Source organism: Arabidopsis lyrata, assembly GCF_000004255.2.
Source record: "Arabidopsis lyrata subsp. lyrata unplaced genomic scaffold ARALYscaffold_1, whole genome shotgun sequence".
Classification (NCBI taxonomy): domain Eukaryota; kingdom Viridiplantae; phylum Streptophyta; class Magnoliopsida; order Brassicales; family Brassicaceae; genus Arabidopsis; species Arabidopsis lyrata.
In genome coordinates, this window is record NW_003302555.1 from 26,011,729 (window position 1) to 26,035,885 (window position 24,157).

General features: G+C 37.6%; 3 protein-coding genes across 3 annotated transcripts; 1 reads left to right on the forward strand and 2 right to left on the reverse strand.

The window, feature by feature from the left end:
• Positions 1–129: 129 nt before the first annotated feature.
• On the forward strand, positions 130–2,507 carry LOC9330288 (tubulin alpha-2 chain). Its single transcript, XM_021011054.1, has 4 exons — positions 130–369; positions 845–1,079; positions 1,172–1,542; positions 1,640–2,507. Exons 1-4 carry the CDS (start codon positions 277–279, stop codon positions 2,291–2,293), a joined length of 1,353 nt encoding a protein of 450 aa, XP_020866713.1. The 5' UTR covers positions 130–276; the 3' UTR covers positions 2,294–2,507.
• Positions 2,508–2,583: 76 nt separating this feature from the next.
• On the reverse strand, positions 2,584–4,425 carry LOC9327614. The gene is made up of 4 exons (XM_002894181.2): positions 4,058–4,425; positions 3,504–3,721; positions 3,188–3,295; positions 2,584–2,895 (listed from the first exon to the last, which is right to left on the reverse strand). The coding sequence occupies exons 1-4, from the start codon at positions 4,245–4,247 to the stop codon at positions 2,773–2,775; spliced, it is 639 nt and encodes a 212-aa protein (XP_002894227.1). The 5' UTR covers positions 4,248–4,425; the 3' UTR covers positions 2,584–2,772.
• A 640-nt stretch (positions 4,426–5,065) lies between these two features.
• Positions 5,066–22,926, reverse strand: LOC9330289 (serine/threonine-protein kinase TOR). Its single transcript, XM_021011031.1, has 56 exons — positions 22,374–22,926; positions 21,791–22,129; positions 21,638–21,712; positions 21,276–21,448; positions 20,737–20,835; positions 20,278–20,437; positions 20,057–20,200; positions 19,754–19,923; positions 19,470–19,674; positions 19,208–19,396; positions 18,848–19,000; positions 18,252–18,373; positions 18,064–18,163; positions 17,880–17,975; positions 17,444–17,574; positions 16,627–16,729; positions 16,366–16,548; positions 16,198–16,290; positions 16,062–16,097; positions 15,861–15,959; positions 15,679–15,777; positions 15,422–15,584; positions 14,990–15,114; positions 14,825–14,877; positions 14,267–14,390; positions 13,980–14,150; positions 13,283–13,435; positions 13,063–13,215; positions 12,500–12,571; positions 12,257–12,391; positions 12,105–12,166; positions 11,875–11,972; positions 11,505–11,614; positions 11,254–11,427; positions 11,073–11,138; positions 10,658–10,726; positions 10,371–10,481; positions 9,913–10,053; positions 9,693–9,821; positions 9,406–9,571; positions 9,110–9,318; positions 8,771–8,977; positions 8,490–8,603; positions 8,180–8,383; positions 7,771–7,851; positions 7,593–7,667; positions 7,448–7,514; positions 7,188–7,348; positions 6,868–7,041; positions 6,653–6,781; positions 6,478–6,561; positions 6,308–6,369; positions 6,155–6,227; positions 5,742–6,065; positions 5,408–5,661; positions 5,066–5,283 (listed from the first exon to the last, which is right to left on the reverse strand). Exons 1-56 carry the CDS (start codon positions 22,536–22,538, stop codon positions 5,265–5,267), a joined length of 7,446 nt encoding a protein of 2,481 aa, XP_020866690.1. The 5' UTR covers positions 22,539–22,926; the 3' UTR covers positions 5,066–5,264.
• Positions 22,927–24,157: the final 1,231 nt, after the last annotated feature.

Below are 24,157 nucleotides of genomic sequence, written 5' to 3' on the forward strand. Positions count from 1 at the left end.
TAGAAAATACGCAGCTCACGAGGATATCTATCAACAAATCGTGGTTTTAACAACAGCCCAATTACATCATTACACGTGTATTATACGTGCCGTTACATACAGATGGATACTTCCGGTTATAAATACAGCATCAAACGCCTTCCTAAAAACCTAGAAATCGAAAAATCAGATCTAGATCTAAAGAAGAGCGTCTTCATAAACGCCCTTCTTCTTCTTCTTCGTGTTCTTCCCTGCAAATCTAGTTTCTAGATCTTTTCTTTCTTCCGCGAAACGAAAATGAGAGAGTGCATTTCGATCCACATTGGTCAGGCCGGTATCCAGGTCGGAAACGCTTGCTGGGAGCTTTATTGTCTTGAACATGGCATTCAGGTTCGTCTCTTCCTCTCTCTATCTAGATCTATGCTTTTCTCCTATATTTTTCGTTGTTTATAGATCAGATCTGAGATATTTTAGCGCTGCATTGACCTTGTTCTTCGGATTTCTGATGAATTCGTAGATCTATTGTACCTAATCGTTTAGATCTATGTTTAATTTTGATGTCTTGGATAATTTTTATATGGTTGATGTTAGATCCGTTTCTCATTTCGAAAATCTGTTTAGATCTGTGGTTGATTTCGGTTTATTGTTAAATTCCTTTGGTTGATTCGAGATCCGTTCGTTTCAATATATTCGTTGAACAATAATCCGTGTAGATTTGTTTAGAAGATGAAAATCGATCTATTTCCCATATTGTTAAGCTTCTCTTTTTTTTAATCGCTGCTTCTATATGCTTAGATCTTTGGATCCAATTCGTTTTGTATGTCTCTTTGTATTGATGTGTTGTTTTGGATCTGGAATGCTACAGCCTGATGGTCAGATGCCCAGTGACAAGACTGTAGGCGGAGGTGACGATGCTTTCAACACCTTCTTCAGTGAAACCGGTGCAGGGAAGCACGTCCCACGTGCTGTCTTTGTTGATCTGGAGCCAACTGTGATCGATGAGGTCAGGACTGGTACTTACCGTCAGCTTTTCCACCCTGAACAACTCATCAGCGGAAAAGAAGACGCAGCTAACAACTTCGCCCGTGGACATTACACCAGTAAGTTAATCTTTCCCTTGTTCCATCATCAACCACTTTTTATTGATTCTACTGTTTTATTAACTGATCTGATTTTTTGAAATTTTTCTCAGTTGGGAAAGAGATTGTTGATCTGTGTTTGGACCGTATCAGAAAGCTCGCTGATAACTGTACTGGTCTCCAAGGATTCCTCGTCTTCAACGCTGTTGGTGGAGGGACTGGATCTGGTCTTGGATCTCTCCTCCTTGAGAGACTTTCTGTTGACTATGGCAAAAAGTCCAAGTTGGGTTTCACTGTTTACCCTTCTCCTCAGGTCTCTACTTCTGTTGTTGAGCCTTACAACAGTGTCCTCTCCACTCACTCACTCTTGGAACACACTGATGTCTCCATCCTCCTTGACAATGAAGCTATCTATGACATCTGCAGACGCTCCCTAAGCATTGAGAGACCAACCTACACCAACCTCAACCGTCTTGTCTCTCAGGTATAGTAGCCAGCCTCATTGATTTACATCAGCCTTGTTGCTGTTTCATTTTCCTGGCTCATCTAATGTTTTCGTTCTCTCTTTTTTTTGGTTTCAGGTTATTTCTTCCTTGACTGCTTCTCTGAGGTTCGATGGTGCCTTGAATGTTGATGTCACTGAGTTCCAAACCAACTTGGTGCCATACCCAAGAATCCACTTTATGCTTTCCTCCTATGCCCCAGTCATCTCTGCAGAGAAGGCCTTCCATGAGCAACTCTCAGTTGCTGAGATCACAAACAGTGCTTTTGAGCCAGCTTCCATGATGGCTAAGTGTGATCCTCGTCACGGAAAGTACATGGCCTGCTGTTTGATGTACCGTGGTGATGTTGTCCCCAAGGATGTGAACGCAGCTGTTGGCACAATCAAGACCAAGCGCACTATTCAGTTTGTTGACTGGTGTCCTACTGGATTCAAGTGTGGTATCAACTACCAGCCACCAACTGTTGTTCCAGGAGGTGATCTTGCTAAAGTGCAGAGAGCTGTTTGTATGATCTCAAACTCCACCAGTGTTGCTGAGGTGTTCTCCCGTATTGATCACAAGTTTGATCTTATGTACGCCAAACGTGCTTTCGTTCACTGGTATGTGGGTGAGGGTATGGAAGAAGGTGAATTCTCAGAGGCTCGTGAGGATCTTGCAGCATTGGAGAAGGATTATGAAGAGGTTGGTGCTGAAGGTGGTGACGATGAGGATGATGAAGGAGAGGAGTACTAAGAAGAAGGTTGTGGGTTTTATGTGGGCTTTCTATTATCTCGTGTTTGTGTGAATGGGCTCGAAACTCTTACGAGTCCTAGTTGTGTTTTTCAAAAACCATATTTCTATCTCTTGCTTGTGGCGGTAGCCATTTGTTTTCTATTATCTAGTTCGTTTGTGTTTCTGGTAATATCTCTCATTTCCAAGAACTGAATTTAAGATGGGTGTTTGGCTTTAGGTTGAATACAGTTTCTATTTTGGTTTGAATTGATTGTCCAAAACCTACCGTTAAATTTTTTTCTTTTGAGTGGTGAAAGATCGAAACTTTTCGAAACCTTAATAGTAGTAAGTTGCAAGAATAGAGAAGCAACGATTCTTTTTACAACCGTAAGGAAAATAAATGAAAGGAAAGACTGTAAAATAAAAATATATACTTAAGAGCAAATATATATGCTCTATACTAGTGGTTATGTAGAGTATAAAGAACAACTTGTTGCCTGCTAATTTAAACGAGGATTCATCCCTGATATCCTCTCATCCTCCAACAGAGCATATGGATCGATGTACGGTGGTGGTGACACCGGAGTTCTACTTCCATCATGAATGAAATCTGCTCCAAAGTACTTTCGTTTTCAACAAAAAAACAAAATCAGAAAGTAAAAGTAAAATCCATAGAAGAAAGGAACCTTAAAAACTCATTCCAAAACACTTTCTACGGCAACACGATGTGTGGAAAAATACTGATAAGCATAAATGTAAAATAGGACTTGGGTTGGATTAGAGTTGAGGACATGAGGGTCTTAACTAGGTGGTTGTTTGAAGCAGGTAAGAGACCTCTTAAACAATCTCCAAAATACATTTGCCACTTTCGTAGTATTCAAAAAAGTACACTCATTGAAATTATCAAATACTTACAAGGTAAAGAGCAGAGAAGGCGCCGAGAGTTAAGACTATCAATGGCCAAAAGCCCAAGAAGAAAGTCCCTCCGATTGTCAGCAAGATCCTAGCACGCGGAATCAACCCCTGAAACAACAGTATGCAGTTCCTTTCCACAATTAACAAAACGACTCCTAAAATCAACCTTTATCATAATAACTACATAAGATGCTAAGAACTATCCGGATACAAAAGCTGGCAATGAAACATAATTTCAGCAGTTAATATGACAAGGAACTAATAAATGACTGTGAGAAACTATAATAACTAGAAGAGGTACTAGTGTTAATCTGACCTCAAGCCCTTCACTGTTTAAAGCCAAAGATCTCTCTCTCTGATTTAACAAGCTTTTATCAAACGCCGGAGAAGTTGCAGTCGTTTTAGAACTGTTTCCGGTTTCTTTATCGGTTTTGATCTCATCCTGATCCACTTCATAGTCTTGAAGCAACGAAGTAGGAGTCATACCACGTCTCTTCAATTCTTTCATAAATAAAGATTCTGGAGGTTCTTCACCTACACAACACACAACAAAACAAAATCTTTCCCAATCAAACTCCAAATTCAGGTAAAGGAACATCTATGTAATAAATACACACCATTACTAGACTACTGGTATTAAAACCCCTTTTTGGCTTAAGAAAAGATTCAAGAAACAAGATTGGAGAACTAATGACAATATTAGAGAACTAATCACACACAATCCTATCTAAAAAGGGAAAGAATCTGGGTACTCTCCACATCTTTCTCACCTACTGACTAATCAAATTTCAATTACAAGTAAAATAAACTCTAACTACTCCTTTTAGGGTGTTTAGCAACAAAAAAAAAAAAAAAAAAAAAAGTTCTGACCTTTGGACTGATTATCACCGTTGAGGGCAGAAGAATAAACCCTAACGCATGTACCAAGACGATGCCAAGTCCTAGAATCGGATAATCTTAAAACCCTTTTTCTACATTCCAATTTAATGGGCGATTTATGGCGGGGAATAGAAACAGGAGAGCCACACAATTTAACAATCTCGAGAGAAGAAGAAGCCATTTTTGTTTCTCTTTCAGATGCCGGAAAGAATCATGATCCAGGCGTCGCCGCTGAATATATAGGAGGAAGGAAGGAAGCTGTGTTTTATATAGTTTTAGGAATTTCAGACGGCAAAATTCTATTTGTTTGGATTTTTTTCTGGGGAAAAATGGTGTCAATATTCGAGCAAGTGGTGGCGAGACAACGGTGAAAGTTATCAACTTTAACCTTTTAAGCGTACTTTAGCAGGGATACGGCGTATCTTACTAAGATGCGCTAACGCTGTGATGGTATGTGTGGCTGCTAAATTGCCGCAATTGAGAGTGGTAACGTAACGCGAGACTCCACGTCTCGTTTTTTGTCCCCATTCCGAATTAATATTGGTACCAAATACATAAAAAGAGAAAAATAAAACAGAAGAACATGTTTTTTTTTTTTTGGTTGATAAAAGGCTTTATTACTAATGTTAGCTTCATAATAGTGTCGTACCAATGTACTTATCACACACATGTTGCCTCAACTCAATGTTACAAATTGTCTTGTTTTGGTAGGTTTAACGAAGATACCAACAACTTAACAACCCACAACATAATTTTGACATTTATACTTGTCTACTCTATTAAAATCACAAATTTTGTGTTCTAGTCAGAAATTTTACAATAATTTTATTTTATAACAATATTATGTGGATTTTAACAAAATTATGTTGATTTTTATGAAATCCATCTTTTACTCCGGAAACATGTTTCAGTGAAATGAACATGCATATTCCAATTGCTTTATATAGTTCATAAAACATGTACCTTCTTTGTCGCAATTCCATCAAAAAAGAGTGTATATTTCAGAAAAGAAAAAAAAGTGACATACCCATTTAATTTATCCATCCACGCTACATTATCTTTATAATACATGACTATGAAACTAATAAATTATTTACATAAAAAAGAACATAGTTTATTATCGAATTAGTCCAAATAAATGCAACTTAATTGAAAATTACAAAGCCTATTTACATTAAAAATGTACAGATGACCCATCTCACCAGAAAGGGCACCACCTGCAATAAAAGAACAGAAACAAGAAATTTATTTCACTAATTAGTTTCCAAGCCCTCACATTTTCGCATAGATGCATTTGTTAATCTTTTTTTACCAAAAGCAGAGGAATGTAGAGGAACATACCCAACATAGTTTTGACAGAGATTTTCATGGGAAGTGGCTTGATTGATTAGTTTTTGAACCTGAACTTTCACAGACAAACCATGTTCGACTTCATGAGAATCTCCTCCGAGCAAGTTATTATGATCGGCAATGGGATTGCTCGGAATCGCAGACGAAGAGAAATCACGCCCTGTAAGCTTATGACTCATACGAGCCATAACAACTACGGCACGCTCATTTAAAACTTCATTAGCATCTCCAAGCATATTCACAGCCTGAAATAATCCAAGAATCAAATTTTAAGGAAAAATCCCCCTTGAGAAAATAGAAAACATAAAAGATCTTCAAAAGAAACCTGAAGAATCTCTTTCTCTCGAGTACTCCTTTGAGGCTGAGGAAGGTCTATATCAGCGGGATCTTCATCTTCTTCCTCAGGCTCAACATCAGCAGGAGCATTGGGGTTGTTGTTACCGAGCAGTGCTAATTGAGGGACTTCATTGAAATTGAAAAGACGCCAATTGATTAAAGGATCATGCACAAACGCTTCCATCATTGCCATTACACTATCTTTATTGGTTCTGAGAACTTGCATAACGTTTTCGCAGGTTGAGCGGAAGTTTCCTTCGATACCACTGACTTCCATTGCTTTGACAAGCATTCTTGTCAGGCGGAATGGAACCTAAAATTATTTAAGCAATCCTCACATCGGTTCTTCGATACCCACAATTGTCGCAAACAAATATACGAGGAAAACATTAAAATCAATACCTTTTCAGGAAACTTCTCTCTATTCATAGAAGCCTCAAAACAATCTCCAAAATCAATATGCAAGATTTTTCCACTGCACAATTAAAACCATTGATAAAGAAATAGAACCAAAAGTTGAACATGTAATGTAAACCTTATTTCAGTTTTATGTACCTGTATCTATGGAGCATAAGGTTACTTGGGTGTCGATCACCTAACCCAAGAATATAACCAACCTGACACAAAGTAATGCATGAAGTTCATTTCATTTGCGAGTTAAACACCTGAAAATTTAAATTTGATGCTACACAAGTGGAGAACAAAGGATGAAATTAACTACATACCATACTCATAACTGCTAAACTTCTAGTATAGTTTGTTCTTCTTTCCAGCCAAACCTCTGACGAGCGACTTTTTAACCAGAGAACCTAATAAGAAGGGGAAGAATAGAAGCAACTTAGTACTCCAGATTAGGTACTTTACCCAAAATAAAGTTACCAGAATAAGAGAACTGAGTACCCTGGATAGATCATTTCCCTCTGTGTTTTCTAGAGCATACTCAAATACTTCAACCTTTGCTATAAGCGGTAGATTGTCATAGTCTGGAGCAAAACTCAACATATGCTTATTTTCTTGATTAAGAATGATCTAAAAATTCAGAAAGGCATGTGTAAGAATTAACGTAAACTGCAGATAGTTTCAGGAGTGAAAACCTTAGTGAATACAAGACAAACCTTTCGCGCATCTCTGTACTCTCGAATAAGATGGTGAAGGGTATCGCAGTTCGGAACCCATCCGATGAGTCCACTATTGGGAGATAGTGGTATTACAGAATAACGTTGGATGGAAAGATCTTTTTCTGCTGTTTTTCTGGAATTCTCAAGCAAAGTGTTCACCAAACCAAAAAGCTGAAACACAAATAAGAGGAAAGGTATAGATGTGATTTTGTAGCTGAAAACTGAGTATATTTGAAGTGTAAACTGAAAACTTCAATTACATATTCTCCAACAAGAATTCATCAGAACAATGAACAACTGATTTTTTTGAGAATCACCTGCATAACACGCTCATCTTGCCTTAGATCTTCATGACCCTTCAACAAGAAGGCGTAGTCCTCACCATCATTTCCATGAATAGTCAATTTCCTTGGTCTTTGTTTAGAGGTTATAACAACAAGTTGGCGTGAAAACGATGATATCGTCACGACAGGGGCATCTAATTAGAAGAAAAACGAAGTATGCATGTAAGCAATGAAGCGTGGGTTAATAACATAAATCAGCTCAGGCAAACTTTAGCAGTTCAATATGTTGTTACCTGCACGATATGTTCCAGGAACTGCTAGCTCCAAGTCACGGCACAGCAGCAACTCAGGAGATACAGACTATCCAACAAGTAACATGCCAGTCAGATTAGAGCTCAAAAGGAGTGAGGGAACCAAAGAAAAAGAGAATCGTATTACCTCCAAATCCAATGTCGTGAGACTTGCTAGCTGTTTGTCAATCCGTTTGAAAACGTGATAGTAAAGATCCCAAGCCTAATGAAGATAAAGAATTGAAAAGAAAAAAATGTCAATTCCCGTCCCTTTCCTAAGAAGACAGCAAACACTCATCTGAAATTTTGTTTAAATTTCTGATCACCTGTGTAAGTTCAGCATCTTTCCCTGTTATCTTGTAATTGCAACAGCATTCATGTGCCTCTTGTAGTTCGTGACGGTATGCCTGCATCAACATTACACTAACTTAAGTTGCTGACATTAAAGAACATTGTAAAGTTCACATATAACATTTACTGAAATATATGAGACAAGAAACACTCCATACAGTAACAATAGTAATCTGATTCTATCAAGGGCAACTGGTTGATTTTAATTCTTTAAAATCCCGAAAAAGAAAAAATAACTACAAGTTACATAGCAAAAAAAAAAAACTAGACACTGCAATGCTGTACACCCAGGTGCTAGAGAAAGATGTAATTATAAATAACGTGAACACACACCTAAATACCCAAATACCCAAATACTCAAATACGGTATTGAAATGTCCCCACCTCTATAAATGCTCTTTCCTGTATAGTCGTACTGTCCTTACTTGCACCTTCGTTAAGCATATCATGTAAGGGTTCAAGTACTTTCAGCATTCCTTCAATGTTATGTTCACCAAAATACAAGCGACTAGCTTCTTCTAGAGCTTCGTGCCACATTTCATGCCAAAGTATGGCAACCCTGATAAGTTCATGTGATACAAGTTGCGCCTGTTTTTTTCGTTGTTGTGGATGTAGAGGAAGGGGGTCACTAATTAGCTCAGTTAAAAAATATATATTTCAATAAAATCGACAAACACAATAGATGACTTTTAACCTGATCCACGAGTGCACCACTGTGCTGGCGAACTTTATCAACCACCTCTTGAGCTGCAGCTCTCCGAAGATTGCTTATTGATTTACATGCAACGAGAAGGGGATACATCAGTGCCTGAAAACATTTGAAAACAAATAGTCAAGGAGAAATTATGCATCAAAATAGAAGTACGTACATATGCGATCAAAATGGCAGCATAAAACTTTACATATATTTCTTAATTCCCACCATGGAATTGTAATACTGATGAAGATTTATAAAGTTTCTAGAAAACTGCAAACCTGTGGGTGGTTTTCGCCTATGCGAATGAGAAGAGACTGTATCAGTTCCCTGACAGCACGATTATTAGAATGTATCCTAGCAATTATTTGAGGCAGCACAACAAGCCATGTGTTAATGTTGACATGACTGAATCCTGTCTTCAATGCTGTTTGGACATCAGCTGTAGCTCCATGGTTGAACCACAATGTGAGAAGACGCAGTATGTCCTATGGAAATGAGACAGAAGAGGAAAATAATTTAACAGACCACCAACCATGGTTAAACAACATTAAAAAGAAAAGAAAGACACGTTTCCGTTTGTGTAACATGGAAAAGCCATGGATGCATGCACGCTTTACCTGTAAACTATCATCAACTCCTTTGGCATTTGCTGCACATGCTATTGAATAAAAATATCCAGTGACAGCAGAAACAACGAACTGGGAAGCAATTTGACCTCTTGAAATGTAATGCGACATCACTGCGGTATTGAATAACGCCCATGTGTGCCATGCTTTAGCCCATTTAGGAGCATAGCGGGTAGATTTGTCGAACGCATCACGAATTTCTGGAAGAGAGTATATTTTGTCACCAAAGTGTTATGGACAGACGTAGGTTGATTACACTTACACAGTTAAAAGCAACTATAATTCACCTTGAATAGACCCATCATTCAAACCGGAAGAAAGTGCCCACTGCCACGTTCCCAGTTTGAGATTTACACGTGCAAGAAGTGGAACATTTGCACCCTTGCTAGATACCATACTAGCCAGTATGTCAGATTGAGAATGTGGCACACTTGAGAGCTCTCTCGTCAGAATCTAGAAACAATTAAATTTAGATCAAGGGAAGATATAACATGGCCATTCAAGCAAGATATGGGAAAATGTGAGAAAGAGAATAAACCCAGACAATGCAAGAAGCAATTGGTATATGACATACCTGCAGCTTGGTAAATGCCTCTTTGCGCTTACGTTCCTCTCCAAGTGACCATTGGTATTTTAAGTATCCAAGCATCACTTGTGGAGGTCCGTGATATTGCATGTTTTCTGGCGATACTTCTGGATCAAACTACAAAATAAGGTTCCAAGTTAGACATAACAGAATAAAGCTACACTCTTGGCAGAGAAAATTCTACAACCAAAAGGCAAAAGTTCAAGACCGGTAAGAGCTTGAGTAGAGTAGATTTCGCCTGACTGATTCTCCCACTCTTTCGACAAAGCGAGGCAAACTTGAGCCAAGTTTCAACATCTTCTGTAGGAGGTAGCACAAGTGCCCTGACAGCCAAAAGTGCTTGCCACACCTGAGCAGTATTGGGAATGCAAAGTATTAAAACGCACACTATTATAAGGAAAAACTGAGATCACTCCATAAAATTTCAATGAGTTTTCTTATCTGGAAAGTTTTTTGATCTACCTATGTGATACAGGCTCTGACTAACAGTCTGGTAAAAAGCTACTTTACTTATAAATCAACAGGCGGAAACTAAATAAAGCAAACCTAGTAGGGAAGATTCATTTACTAAAGTCATCATACTGCAATATTTGATGCTTACAATACCAAATGACTTGTCATTCACTCAGTGACTCAACTAACATGGGAACATAAGAATTAATATACCTCCACATTACGCTTAGATCCCTGAATCCGCTGAGTCCACATATTACGAATTAGAGCTCTCCGTTCTTCAGCAATAGTATTTCCCACAGGCAGCGTATAATATTCAATTACCTATTATCGATACAACAGGAAAAAAAAATAGAAAGAAACAAGAAAGATTCATCATGTATATGTTAATACAAAATATGAATCAAACAAACATTTAGATTTTAGACTTTTCTCCTATTTCCCCTTAGTGGTTAGGGAGGGTGTCCAGGAGAAGGGATCTTTGATAATTGAGATCTAACCTCCTCTAGTTCTGACAGCTGCTGAACACGAACCATATTGCTGTACGCACGCTCATAGCTCTCCAAAACCTGTAGAAACGCAAATAAACATTTACAAGTTTTTCAGTCTATGTGAGCAACTAAGAAGGTAACCATGGTGATTACATGATGCTTCTATTGACAAGAACCAACGATATCATGCACAAGATGTTGTTAAAATAGAGCTCAATATGTAACTAAGATGTCAGGAATGTATCTTCCTACTTCCAACACCACATGGCATACTCAAATAATTTCAAGGACATAATGGAAAAGGCTGAGACTAGTAACAAATATCTTTGCTGCTATACTTCTGTTCGCTTTATTCACAACAGATGATTCATAGATATTTTTAACAAAAGTTTATATGAAAATACTGCCAGAAATGAAAACCTACCAGCGCTGCAAGTTCTGTGGCAAGACATTTTCTAGCTCTTTCAACATATTCGCGCGCCTCGTCGTACTAAAAAGGAAAGACAAATATCCACAGGCACACATACGCAGAAATAAGTGTCTGCAAATAAGTTATAAGTAAGCATGATAAGATTTAAAGTACAAAAGTATAGGTTCAAGTGTACCTTTCCCCTTCGAACTAACAGAACAGCCCTGAAGAATGTGCCATTACTGCTCCCGTCGCCACTAGAAACCGGGCTTGCTAAACCCCGAAGCTTTGTTTCATCGCCATCATCTAACCGAGACACATATTCTGCCATTTGATCCCACTCTCCCATATTCCACGCAGCTTGTGCAGCCTAGTATGGTTGCAAGAAGACATTCATTTAACCATGTAGCTGTATCACCAAATGTAGCATAAGTAGAAGTTACCAACCATTGGTGCCATTTCCAGACGCGCGGATGGCTCAGCAGGACTCCAGTACTCTTTGCAGAGATTGTTGAGCTCTTCCCATCGTGCAAGTGCAGCAAGACATCTCATTTGTCCTACAGCGTGGTAAATAGCTATAGATTCAGGCAATTTCATGAAAAGGAAAAAAGAAGCATCATATCAATGTGCAACTGAAAATTTTAGATTGGAAAAAATGCTTTTTTCTGCTAACTTGTACGAATGTTATGAACCCACAATTCTCTATATACTACTAACAGAATATCGACCAAAAAATGCCAACAAAACTTAGAAAAAAACATTATCGAAGAAAAAACCCCACTAAATCCTCCCGATATTAGTCTTGGTTACCACCGACCTAATGTGGCTTCTAACACAAGATGAGGATTTGATGTTTGAGATGCTTTCAAAGTGTACGCCTTGAGTGCATCGTCCCAGCGCTGCAGCTTCTCATACCTAGAAACAAACACTGTTAGTGCTTTTCAACTGATTAGGATCAAAGAATGCAACCACACACAATCTTGTGTCGGAATGCCTATCAAACAGAACTGAAAATAAGTGCATCATGATTCAGAAAAGTCATGTTACCATGATTCTTTTAATTGCACATCAAGATGTTGTTGAGCATAGGTTAGTATGCCGACAGCAGCCTATGACAAAGAAAATACAACCAATCAATAATAACAAATATCAAAGATGGTGAGTGAGATGGTCGAAATAGGATACAAAACACAGTGTACCTCATGCTGGTGTAACTGATTATTTATGTGTATAAGAGCCTCGACAACAGCAACAGGGTTGGCATCCATCCTCCTGGACCGTGGACCTTCAAATTCCATCTCTTTATAATGCAGAGCTTTGGCAAAAACACGGCACTACAAAGTTGGAATATTGCACCATTACCAAGAAAATCAGATGAATACTTGATACGCAAATGAAAGAAATACCAAATCTAATTTAACTAGCGAATAAATGACGCAAACCTTTTCAGCTAGAGCCCCCAGAAGACGAATATCAATGGGAAGAGGCTTCTCATCATGTTCCATAAACTCTGCCTAAAAAGAGTAATGATAAAATCAAGCACAAGGGACAGGACCAAGCAACAGGATCACACATAATAATTGGTTGATTTTGATTCTAAACGTATGATTCTTTATCCAACCTAAACGTAATATAGATTAAACGAAAAGACTATAAGAATTCTAGTGTTAATATTAGATTAAATCAAAGTTACACATCATGTTTCCATGTACACTCACAGATCATTCTGTTGACGGTTTTAGCAACAAAAAAAAAAACGTATTTGACATCCTTCCAGTAGAAAGACTAACAGGTGCAATCACTAAAGAAATGGTGACCTAAGAAGTTTTTGTTTCGAGTCTTGGAAAATGTAGTCAACTCATTACTGTCGCCTAAGCTAAAATACAAGCACTCAATAAGCACAACCACAGCCACAGGAAACAAATTTGCTGTTCGTTATAGCCAGTGACTCAATCACAGGTCGCTGTCCTGTTTAAATTTTCTTGTAATTTAACAAAGAACATACCAGATTGAGTAGTGTCGCTAAAATCTCTGGGGGGATGTTTGGAGAAGAAAAGGCCATTTCCAAGCTCCTAACTAACTGCTTTTGGCTAGACTCGTTTAGCTGTGCCCAGCAACTGACAAAGCCAGCAGCAAACAACTCTCTCCCGACAAATGGCTGCAAAACACAATCATTAAAATGCATACCCTTTTGAGAGAGGAAAGAAAGAGCATAGATGAAAAACCTGCAACTGAGCAAGTTTTGCACAAGTTCTTAATGCTGGAGAGGGAGACTCCTTAAGTAATTCAATACTAAAATGTCTCATCCATTCCTCCCAATCTTCCTTGGTGCTGCGTTGAGAAGCTTCTCCAGCTGTCCGTAGTCTACCATCATTAACCTGTTCAGCAGATCATCAAGCCATAAGTGACAGTTGTAGCTCTTTCAAAACTAAGAAAGACTAAATAAACTTTACTAGAGGAACATGTTAAATCAAGCCCATATATAGTTTTATTTGTTTTTATAAGCTGAAGGAATGTCCATGGAGAAGAGGAAATATAGAGGACATATTTACAAACTCATTGAAGCAAAATGGCTCAGGACCAAGACTGAGCTTCAATGAATGTACGTTGCTATAGAAAAACCCACCCATCATTTAGATAAGAAAAAGAAAAAGAAAACATCCAAGCTGTTTAAAAAGATCCGCCTGATTCTGCTAAGGAACCCTACATTAGACCCAAAGTGTGCCTCCTCCACAGGATTCTTACCAACAACAAGGGCAAGATGCAGAGACACAATGAAGTCATACTAATAATGACTATGCCATCAACTAGAAAATTTGTACAATGTTGGAGTATAATTATGAGCTTAACTTGAAACTTGACAACAAAATTTTAACACATTAAGAATCTATATATGATTATATACGACACAGAAAAGAGTACCTGATGGTTTCTGTCAGTTCCTTCTTCGAAAGGATCGATCTCATTCTCAATTACAGGATCCCTGATAACCTCAACTGGCAGTCGCCTACTTAATTGTTGGGTTGCAGTTGTAGCTACAATCAATGGTTCACGTTTCCGCCAGCGAGAATGAATTTCCTCAAATTCTTTATGCTGAAAAAATGTTGGACAGTGAGATTTTACAGACAGAAGTATACAAATGACATTTATACACATGACAGATGAATTTTTGCTGCTATTTTTATTTAAAAGATAGCAAAATGCAAGACCCGCAATCGATGCTTCAACAAAAGCTTGTGAATTGATTCAATGAATATGGTGAAGTCCTCTCCAAGTGCATGTGCCAAACAACATAGTGCATCGACAGCATCCTTCCGCAACTCATCATTCTTCCTGCGATTACAGAAGATACCCCATCAGTATTTATCCGTACGAAACTGAAATCACGAGTAAGGTTTAGATAAACGTGAAATGAAAATCCACCAGAAAATAATTGGGTCACATCAATAATGGCAGATAAAATTCCATGATATAAAGAAAATTTACTAACATCTGCGGAGTTCTAATAACAAATACTTGTGGCCAGAAAAATTTGTAACTAAGCAATACAAACAACTTATGTAAAACAGATTTGTAACAGTAACAATGACGAATGAAAGCTAATGAGATAATATTAATTAAATCCTTTTTGATAATGCATTGCCAACCATTTAAGAGAAAACCAGATAGTGACACAATGCCTAAGTTTTGAAGAAGTATTGTAGAAAAACCTTAGGAAAAAGTAACCAATACACTGTTTTCAGATAGTGAAAATCAGTATAACTCACCCATCTAATACTAGCTTCAAGTGATGCACGAGAGCGGAGATATGACCAGTAACCTGAGGATATATACCGATAATTAAAAAGTATTACAAGAAGCTTAATATTGAATATTTTTCTGGATCAGCATAAGGAAAAAAAAAATCAAAATAAATAACCAAAGCTCCTAACCTGAACACACGGGATTACTCTTGTCAAAGTTTTGATGGCATCGCGTCTTATAGCTACAGGAGCATCTACTTTAAACAATCGAATAAGGGCAGGAAGGAGTAAATGCATGTGCTCATCAAGAGTTCCTGCACAAAAGGACTCTAAGGGTCAACCATCAGAGTGAAATCTGGCCATGGTGAGAAAATAGAAACTACAGGAGTAAACAATCTGACTAGTCAAAGATCCAATATATTAAATAAAAAAGTTGGATTGATAGATAAGAAACAAACATGCATATAATAACCAAACTACTTATATCATCTTACACTACACGATATAATACTGTGGAACCTCTTTACCTTCCGGTAAAAAAACTGCATACGATAATTACTAGAACTCGCATGCCCAAATAATATAAAATGACTATGAGGATGTCAGACAAGTATTACTGACCGCCAAACACTTCGAGTGTGTGGAGAATATCAGGAACATAGGTGTAATCATTAAACCGCTCCGCATCACCTAATACTTGGATGAAACATGGAAGGATGACTGGAAGATAAGTTCTGAATTCATCATTAAGTGCCAAGCAAAGATGTTCCAGTAGATGCAGAACCTGATTATCAGTAAGAGGGGCGAAGAACTCCCCATAAGATATATGTCCGTAATCAATAAGAAACATAGCATACTCTAGGCAGCATACAACTTACCGGAAGACCACGTGATGGGCGTATGGGACCTGGCAAGGTGAAGGATGACCATAGTTCAGAGACTAATGAGAGCAGCTCTGGCAGATACTTGCGTATGTGCTGTAGACAGATAACATAAGCTATGAGTTTACACAAAGTCGGTCTTATTTTGACCATACATGAAAATGTTAAGGTGGATATACCTGGCGCACAATGGAAACAAGAGTCCCAAGACCCCATGTGATAAAGTCCTTCAGGTTCTCATCAGACGTTCGAACAGTGTGAAAAAGCTCAGGTAAAACCTTCAAAATCAGAGGTGGAACCAACCCAACAAATTACCAAAACGTAAAACAGAGATAGCATTTATCGAAAGCTGCCGGAGATACAATATTATATAAACCTACCTTTGGCAAGTAAGGCACGCATCCCAATCCCATTGACTAACCTCGCAAAAACAAAGATGTGATAAAGTTGTAACGTCTTCATTGCAACTCCAACACAAGTTTATTCTAAAAAAACAGTCAAGATGGTTTTAGTTACCTTGAAAATAATCATCAGAGATCTAACAACCCTTTTGTGGTAACTAAGAAGTGATGCATCTCTAAGAATTCGCATAAGCGAGTTGATAGCAACCTATAACAATGAGGAAAGTAATTGAGCACAATTCAGACTACAATTGCAAAATATTCACACAAAATTAAGAAATACCGTTGAGTAATAATCCTCCGATGTAGCAAATGACGGCCGGAGTTCCACAGGTAACTCATCAATTGATGGAATAGGTTGACCTGAATCACCAGTGCCGCGAGGAACTTCACCATGTGATCCTGATAAACTTTGTTGGTTACGTTTATGCACATGAGGATCCAAAGCGCCCATAATTCCAAGAACCTGTAGATATAACCTTGTTTATCACAAAACTATCTTCTTGAATAGTCTAGAGTAAAAAAAAGATTCTCTAGAAACTACCTTGAGCACTTCTCGTCTGGTAGACCACACTAAGTCACCTTTCAGCAGTTTCAAGAGTAAGCCAAGCAACAATGGGTATTCCTTGTATGGAGTCACAACATACCTGTGTTAATAATGAAATGAGAGCCGTAAATAACATGCAGGGAGGATTGTAATCTTCTGGAACTCCCTTCATTTTGTACTAGTTATGTGCACAATAATTAGCACATGTCCCAAGTTACTAAACAGCAACATGCAAGTTGATCACCCCACTGTCTACAAATGTCTACAACCTCATAAACACCAATGATACAGTTGATTAAATCTAGGTAGCATAATATACTAGGTATTGGTAAATCAATCCTTTTGCACGACAAAGAGAGAATAACAACTCATGACAAGTTCCGACACAGAAAGGCAATATTCTTTCTCCGGGAATAGTGAGCCATCTCAGGAGAGACAAACAACAAACCATCACAAAGATCTGTCGCAGATAGAAGAACTGGCTAGGGATAACAATTTTTTCATTTCATCTAGAATTTTCCCACTTTTAGTAGTTTAAAGGATACACATATAACACATATGGTATACATTAACACAGAGCAACAGCCTGAGGATAGCTCAGTCTTCTACCTAGCTAATAAGAAGAGATAGAGGCACAGTTTGTGTCAAAAATTCACTTAGAATCCAGTATTTCCATCTAGTCCCAACCAGGCTTTCGCCAATCAAGATAGTAGCATTGTCTTAGTTAACAAGAAGATTAGCATGCTCAAAAATGCCTAGTAGCATTATCAAATAAAACAAGAAGAAGTCGTAAAAGAAGGTAAATATCTCATACCCTGTACTTTGAACAACTTGACCAAGAGTAGAAACAGCCACCTCACGTTTTGCTACAGCAGCTCCATCCATTAAAGCTTCAACAATTAAAGGCATCAGCTCCGGAATATATTGTCTCATTGCCAAGCCACCCTGAGCAAGCAACGCAAAAGAAAACCAGGAAGGGAATATCTTAGCCAAACACATTAAATAACATGACAGGAAAGGAAATAAAAGTACCAACATTCTGTCAACTTAGAGACAAAAGAAAAGAAGACAATATTAGATACTGGCTAGGGCATTGAAACTTGAAATACGCTTAGGCAACACAGACTTAGAACACAGATAGAAATAGTCAAAATCAGACAGCAACTTTAACGCGCAGCAAAAACACAGTTATGATTGGATCGACACTTAATATAGAAACTAAAACTTACCAAAATTATATTTCAACTTACCACTCTTGCAAGATCCCCAACAGTTACGAGAACTCCAGTGACAATATTATTGTTAGCATTCACTCCAGTTCCTTCACTAAGTCTTGCAACAAGTGCCTAGAAAACAAGAGTTACAACCCCGTGAACAACAATAATAGCCATACAGTATGGCCCATACTATATAAGAAGTGAAAAGAAATTATACCTTTTGGACAGGGGCTACGTATGGAAGAACGAGCCGTTCACAATTTCGAACTAAACAACCAAGGAGCTTCGCACTCTCTTCTCTGCACTTGTTATCTGCACTGCTGACATTATAATTGAAGTCAATGCACCAGATACTTAATCTAGGAAACGAATCTTCCTATATGAACTAAGGAAATTTGTAGTTACCTCAGCTCAAGATAGGTTAACAACTGTATAAGATGGCGACGAAGTGCTGGAAGTACGTATGCTGGATTTTTTTCAGATAACCTCCCAGCAACTGAGATGGCATATTCTCGAACATCAAGGTCCTGTTAAACAGAGATATTGTAATATATTAATTGAAATGGTTCCATTGACTAGGACAGATACTGTAGCCAGGTGGGGTGAAACATAAGCCAAGCATTCTATCAAGTTAACAGGGGTGTCACACGATGCATCCACCAACAAAAGGCATTCATTCCATCCATCCACAAATCATCCAATTAAGTTATCTCAGCTGCACTTTTCCAGTACAGCTTAATAAGTAACACTGTTTTGTGACACAATAGAAGCTAACTCGTAGACCAGAAGTCCAGCTACATCTTGGTATCCAAAATTTCTATAATAGGAAGAGTAATTAAATACTAACTTCATGAACCGACAAAATTGAATTTTAAAGAACAGAAAAATTACTAGGGATCCATAATTCTCCCCAAGAGAGACAAATAAGATCTGTAACAAAATAGAACTGCAGTATGACATGTAAGCTGCTACTTTTATTCAAACAAATAACACAACCATACCTCATCATTTAAGGAAGCAAAAATGGCAGTCAAACTATCAGCCTGTGCTAGATAATCATCGAAACATTGGTTGCCATATAAAGAAACGAAGATAGACTTGCGAACAGTTACATCAGCATCCGCAACGGCTGTCCGGAGAAGCTTTTCCACAATCTGCAGAACCCAAACATCATTTCTCAGCAAGCAGAAAATTGGAACCGCCACTGGTATTGCAATTATAAATGCCATCACGAAGCATACTTAACATACTGGAGTTCAGACTTGGAAAAGAATAAAAAGAAATCTTTTGTAATGAGAAACAGTGAAATTAAAGAAAAGCAATAAGAAAAAATGTAATGGGCTTTCAGTATGATATAAAACCTCTTCCACAAGGCGCCTGCGTCTCCCCCCTGCTCGTGTTGACCTGCTCGAGCCAAATTGTGTGATGCCAGAAAGAGAATTTGCAATTAGTCTGCAACAACACAAAGCAGCATCTTTTCTTGTGGCTGCATCCTCATCATCCAAATAAACAACAACTGACTCCCGAGCAAATTCAAGAAGATCATGCCCCTGCCAGAAATCAGAAGCTCAAAGACAGAAATTTCATATTCTTTAGAAAATGTTATCCGCAAAGAGCGCTGACCTTAAAATTGAAACGAGCAAGAGTCTGCAGGGCTAGTTGAACTTGAGCCGAACAACTAGGGTCAGAAGACTGTGGTGACATGCCCACTGTACTACCTCGGATAACAGTAACAGGAGGCTTTGCTTGAGAATAATGGGATTTTGAAAGAACCAACGAAATGCAATCTAGAAGCCGATCTTGTACTGTTGGCAGCAAAGAAGGAATGCTGAGACACAAAGAATTGTCAGCATCAAACGTATACCCATCAAAGTATGTGATAACAAACTTCTTCCGTTCAACTTTACCTGATGGTTATCTGATCAAGAGCGTCAACAAGTGTGGAAGAGAGACCAGATGAAAACATAACATCTAAAAGATCTCGAACATGAGTTTCCACTGTGGATCCCATTGCCTTCGCGATGTTACCAACACAAGCCACAGCTTCAAGCAAAGGTCTACCTTTCCGTGGAGCAATCTACAGGGAAAACATAGTCGAACAAAACCACTTGTGTAGTTCAGTTTTCAAAACTAAAACCCAATATAATACTTTAACACAAAAGTAGTAATACATATTTATAATATAAAATAATTAAGTCAATTTGACCCACCGCATCGCGCAGATGAGACATAATTGTCGGCAAATAGTGGATAAGCTCACCATCCAAAGCACCAGCCATTTCCCCAAGGGCGATGAACCCACTGGCTCGTTCAGCCGGTATTCTTAACACAGTAAGAATATGATTCATGCATATCTGCAAGAAAGTAATTCATGTCACGTTTCCAGATAAATTTTGGTTTAAGAATCTCTCAGTCACTTTCAGTCACTTACTGTTAAATAGTTTGTAACAAAGCGGTCACGGAGAAAGTGAGCAATGCGAGGCAGTAACGAGGTGATGCTAAGGCGAACAAGGCGATCACGATGTTCAAGGTATCTGAGGACAATTTCGGCAACTTCTCTATACCTAGACATCATGAACTCACCTGTATTCCTGCAAACAAACTCTAGCATTAAGCCATAAACTCTTAACACCCAATATGCCATGAAATCAATCTGCTTATAACAGAAAACAACGTAATTTTCGTCTTCAAGAGTCTTTTGTTCAGGTATACACTGAGTGGAGGAATATACATAAATTGTCTATTTCTTTAATGATGGAAACTACAATATGAAGACCTAAGCATCATGGGGACAAACAAGTTCTTCTACGGAAATACTCCAGAATCAAACTTGAGTGTCTGACTGAAAGAAAGGGATGCTTCCGAAATAGATAATCACTTCTGCATTTACCTCAACAGCTCCCCCACGGCAAGTAAAGAACCATGAATACTATGAACCGGAGCATTTCTGCCCAACCCATCCTGTGTAGCTTCAAACATCCGATAGTACCTGTAAAAGCCAAATGGAGAGAAGATCAGTTAACAAACATGGAAACCTCTATTGATAATTTGAAACATTGCATTGGCAATGATATATTTAAATGCAGTAGAAAGTCTGCAAGTCAGAGAACATAATTCAACTTGACAAAAGCTTCAGACAGGGTTCGTTACATTTCCCATCTACTTGATATACATTGAGACTACACTGATCACGTTACAGACGCTCAAAACGTATCACCATCGGAAGAATATATATTCAAATCCTATCCATTTTGGGGGTAAAATATGCAAAGTAGTACTTAAATGAGGGTGGGACCACATAAAAGGATTGCAAATGAAAGTATTGCAACAACACAAAGAAAAGCCTTGCATCAAAAATATCATACCAAATATATTACCTAAGGAAAACATTTAAGACACTCTCATTTTCAAGGATAAGAGAATACATACCACTGCACTCGCCATCGAGTCTCTCTTTTCTCAATAACACGAAGGCAAGCACGCAAAGCTTCAACAGCTCGTTCTCGCACTTGCAACTGGGGGTCCCTTAGTGCAACCCAGATAGCATCCACAAATTCAGGGACATGAACGTTAAAGACAGTAGAAGCATTTTCTGCCATCTCCTACAATGTTGCAAGAAAATAGCCATATCCGTATTAACTTATGGGATTGGAAAGTTACCATCACTATCATTTTTCAAACATCCATAATCCAATTTATTTGTTCAGAAATTTTTTTCTGAGTAACTAAAAGAGAAAATGATGTTTTTTCTGCAGCTTATCTAAAGGATAGGGCAGCTGAAATCAGGATACCTTTAATATTAAAACAGCGGCGAAACGACGATATTCCACCCTGTCTACGCGAAGCCAATCAAAAGCTGTTTTCATCTGTGAAAACGAGATCAAGAGTTGAGCAACTATGAGCCGAGACAGTGATAGAAAGGGGAGGAAAACAACAAATCGTACCTGAAACTCCACTTCATCAGAAGTCATTGCTCCACCTGCCCGAGCAAGGTGCCCCAAAACTCTACTAGCAAGCACCAAGATTTCAGGATCACGCTTCAACTCGAACACAGTCCTCATATAACCCGCAAACCTAGAAACCTTAGTAGCATTCTCACCAAAGCCAATCTCCGTCAACTCATCAATAGCTCTGAGTGCACCCATGTTTTCCGCCACATCAGTGCTCTCAATTAAATTAGCAATCCTGTCATATAACTGCTCCATGAACCTAGAGGAAGCTTCCCCGCTAAGATCACGAACTGCTTCCTCTACATGTTTCCTAAACGCTAAAGGAGCTCCCTCCTAATTCAACAAACAAAAATCATCAACCATTTCAGATACAAAACCCAAACAAAGTCGCACTTGATTGAAACCAACAATAATAGATCACAATCCACAAATTCCCAGACCTAAAAGAACTAAAATTTCGAATTTTCCATCAACAAGAACAGAGAGATTCCTTCAGATAAGCAATAAAAGCAAAAGGATTTTCTGGGTTTCTACTAAAGCATAAAAAAGGAGAATACTTTACAATGTTCTTCATTACCTTAGGATTGCCACGGCTGCAAAGGTCAGCGATGACACGATTCAAAGTGTCAAAGCTTCCGCCGCCAGAAGCGGTGGCTGAGGGACCACAAAAGCGGTGCGATTGCGACGGGGAAGCCATGGATGCAGGCCGTCCAGCCACAAAAGATTGCGACGAGGTAGACATCGCTGCAGGGCCGGTCCAACCGCAAAAATCTTCCAAAAACCCTAAATCTGACCCCTTTTTTTGGTTCAACAACACTTGGGTAGAGAGAGTATGTACAGAGGAAGAGAGAGGAATCTTCAACACATGATGCGTCGAGAAGCGAAGATCGCAGAAGAAATCAAGATTTTTTTTTTTTTTACAAATTCAATTGGCTAAGTGTCTTTTTAGCTTTCCTAGGTTTTGCTTTGTTCTTTCAGACCAATATCTTTGGTAAATAAATGGATAAACCGAAAGGTTTTTACTAGGAAAATATCAGTGATAAAAAATAAATGATAATTTTCCTTGCAAAATTAAACTTATGTTGTCTATAAAAAAAACTTTAAAATACAGTACAAATTATCATTTATTTTTTATCACTGATTCATTACTTAAAACGGTTCAAAAAACTAAATCTGGAATACAAAGCTCTAAAAGTTAGCAATCATCTTTGTTTTATTTTTTACAACACATTTTAATTTTATACTGGTATAAAAATATTACCTCGAAATTGTAAGAGTTATCAAATTAATGTTTCAGGAGTACATAAAAACACAAACGCATAATTAAACTTATTGTTATGGACTATTAAAAAAAAAATTTCCAAGAGAAACGTTGGGTGCTCGGGGTTTGGTGGGATTTGTATATGTTCTTCAGAAAAATAATCCTCTTCCAAAAAGTTTGTTATTCAACTTAAAGTTTCTGTTACATGAGAGTCTCTTTATATAGTAGAGACTTCTGGTTTGATTCCGGTTTACACAAACCGGTCATATAGACTAATACCTTTTGATGGATGATTTTATCTTTTATTGGTGATGATAAAATTGGGATTTGTATATGTTCTTCAGAAAAATTGGGATTTGTATATGTTCTTCAGAAAAATTCCCTAATTTATTGGTGATGAAAATCGTTTTATCTTTCCCTAATTTATTGGTGATGAAAATCGTTTTTTCTTATGTTTTATGTGACAAAATCATGTCAATGGTTAATTTTACGGTCACAATGCAGTTTAGTAAATAATGATATATAATTTATATGACGGAAATAAAAACTCATTTAGTAAATTAGGTTTATACGTATAAAATAATCACATTTTTGTACCACTTACTCAACATAAGTAAATTAGATTTTTACATGCAATAACATGTTACAAAAAATAATCACGTATCTCATATCATTTAAATAAAATAGGTCAAATTGTCCAAAATAGTCCAAAACTCATTTTTGTTCACTAGAAAATGTAATAAATTTGCTTCCTTTTTTTTTCAAGGTATAACTTTGCTATGTTCTTAAATAACTTTTTTTTATTGCCATTTCACTTTATTATTCTTTTCAATTATGCTTTTAAGCAAGATAAAGAGTGTTTGAAATAATCATTAAATTTTAGGAAAATAATTAACTATAGTTTCATTTTAATTAGTAGTCATCAAAAGAACAATAATAATGGTAAAAAAATCAATGCATATGGTTAAGTTTGTCAACAAATTAAATAAATAAGAGGAATAATATCTATATAAAAACTTATATTGAATATCAGTCAAATTTTGAATAAAAATGTCAAATGATAGTAGAATTGTAAAATAGTTGTATGGTAATAGATATAT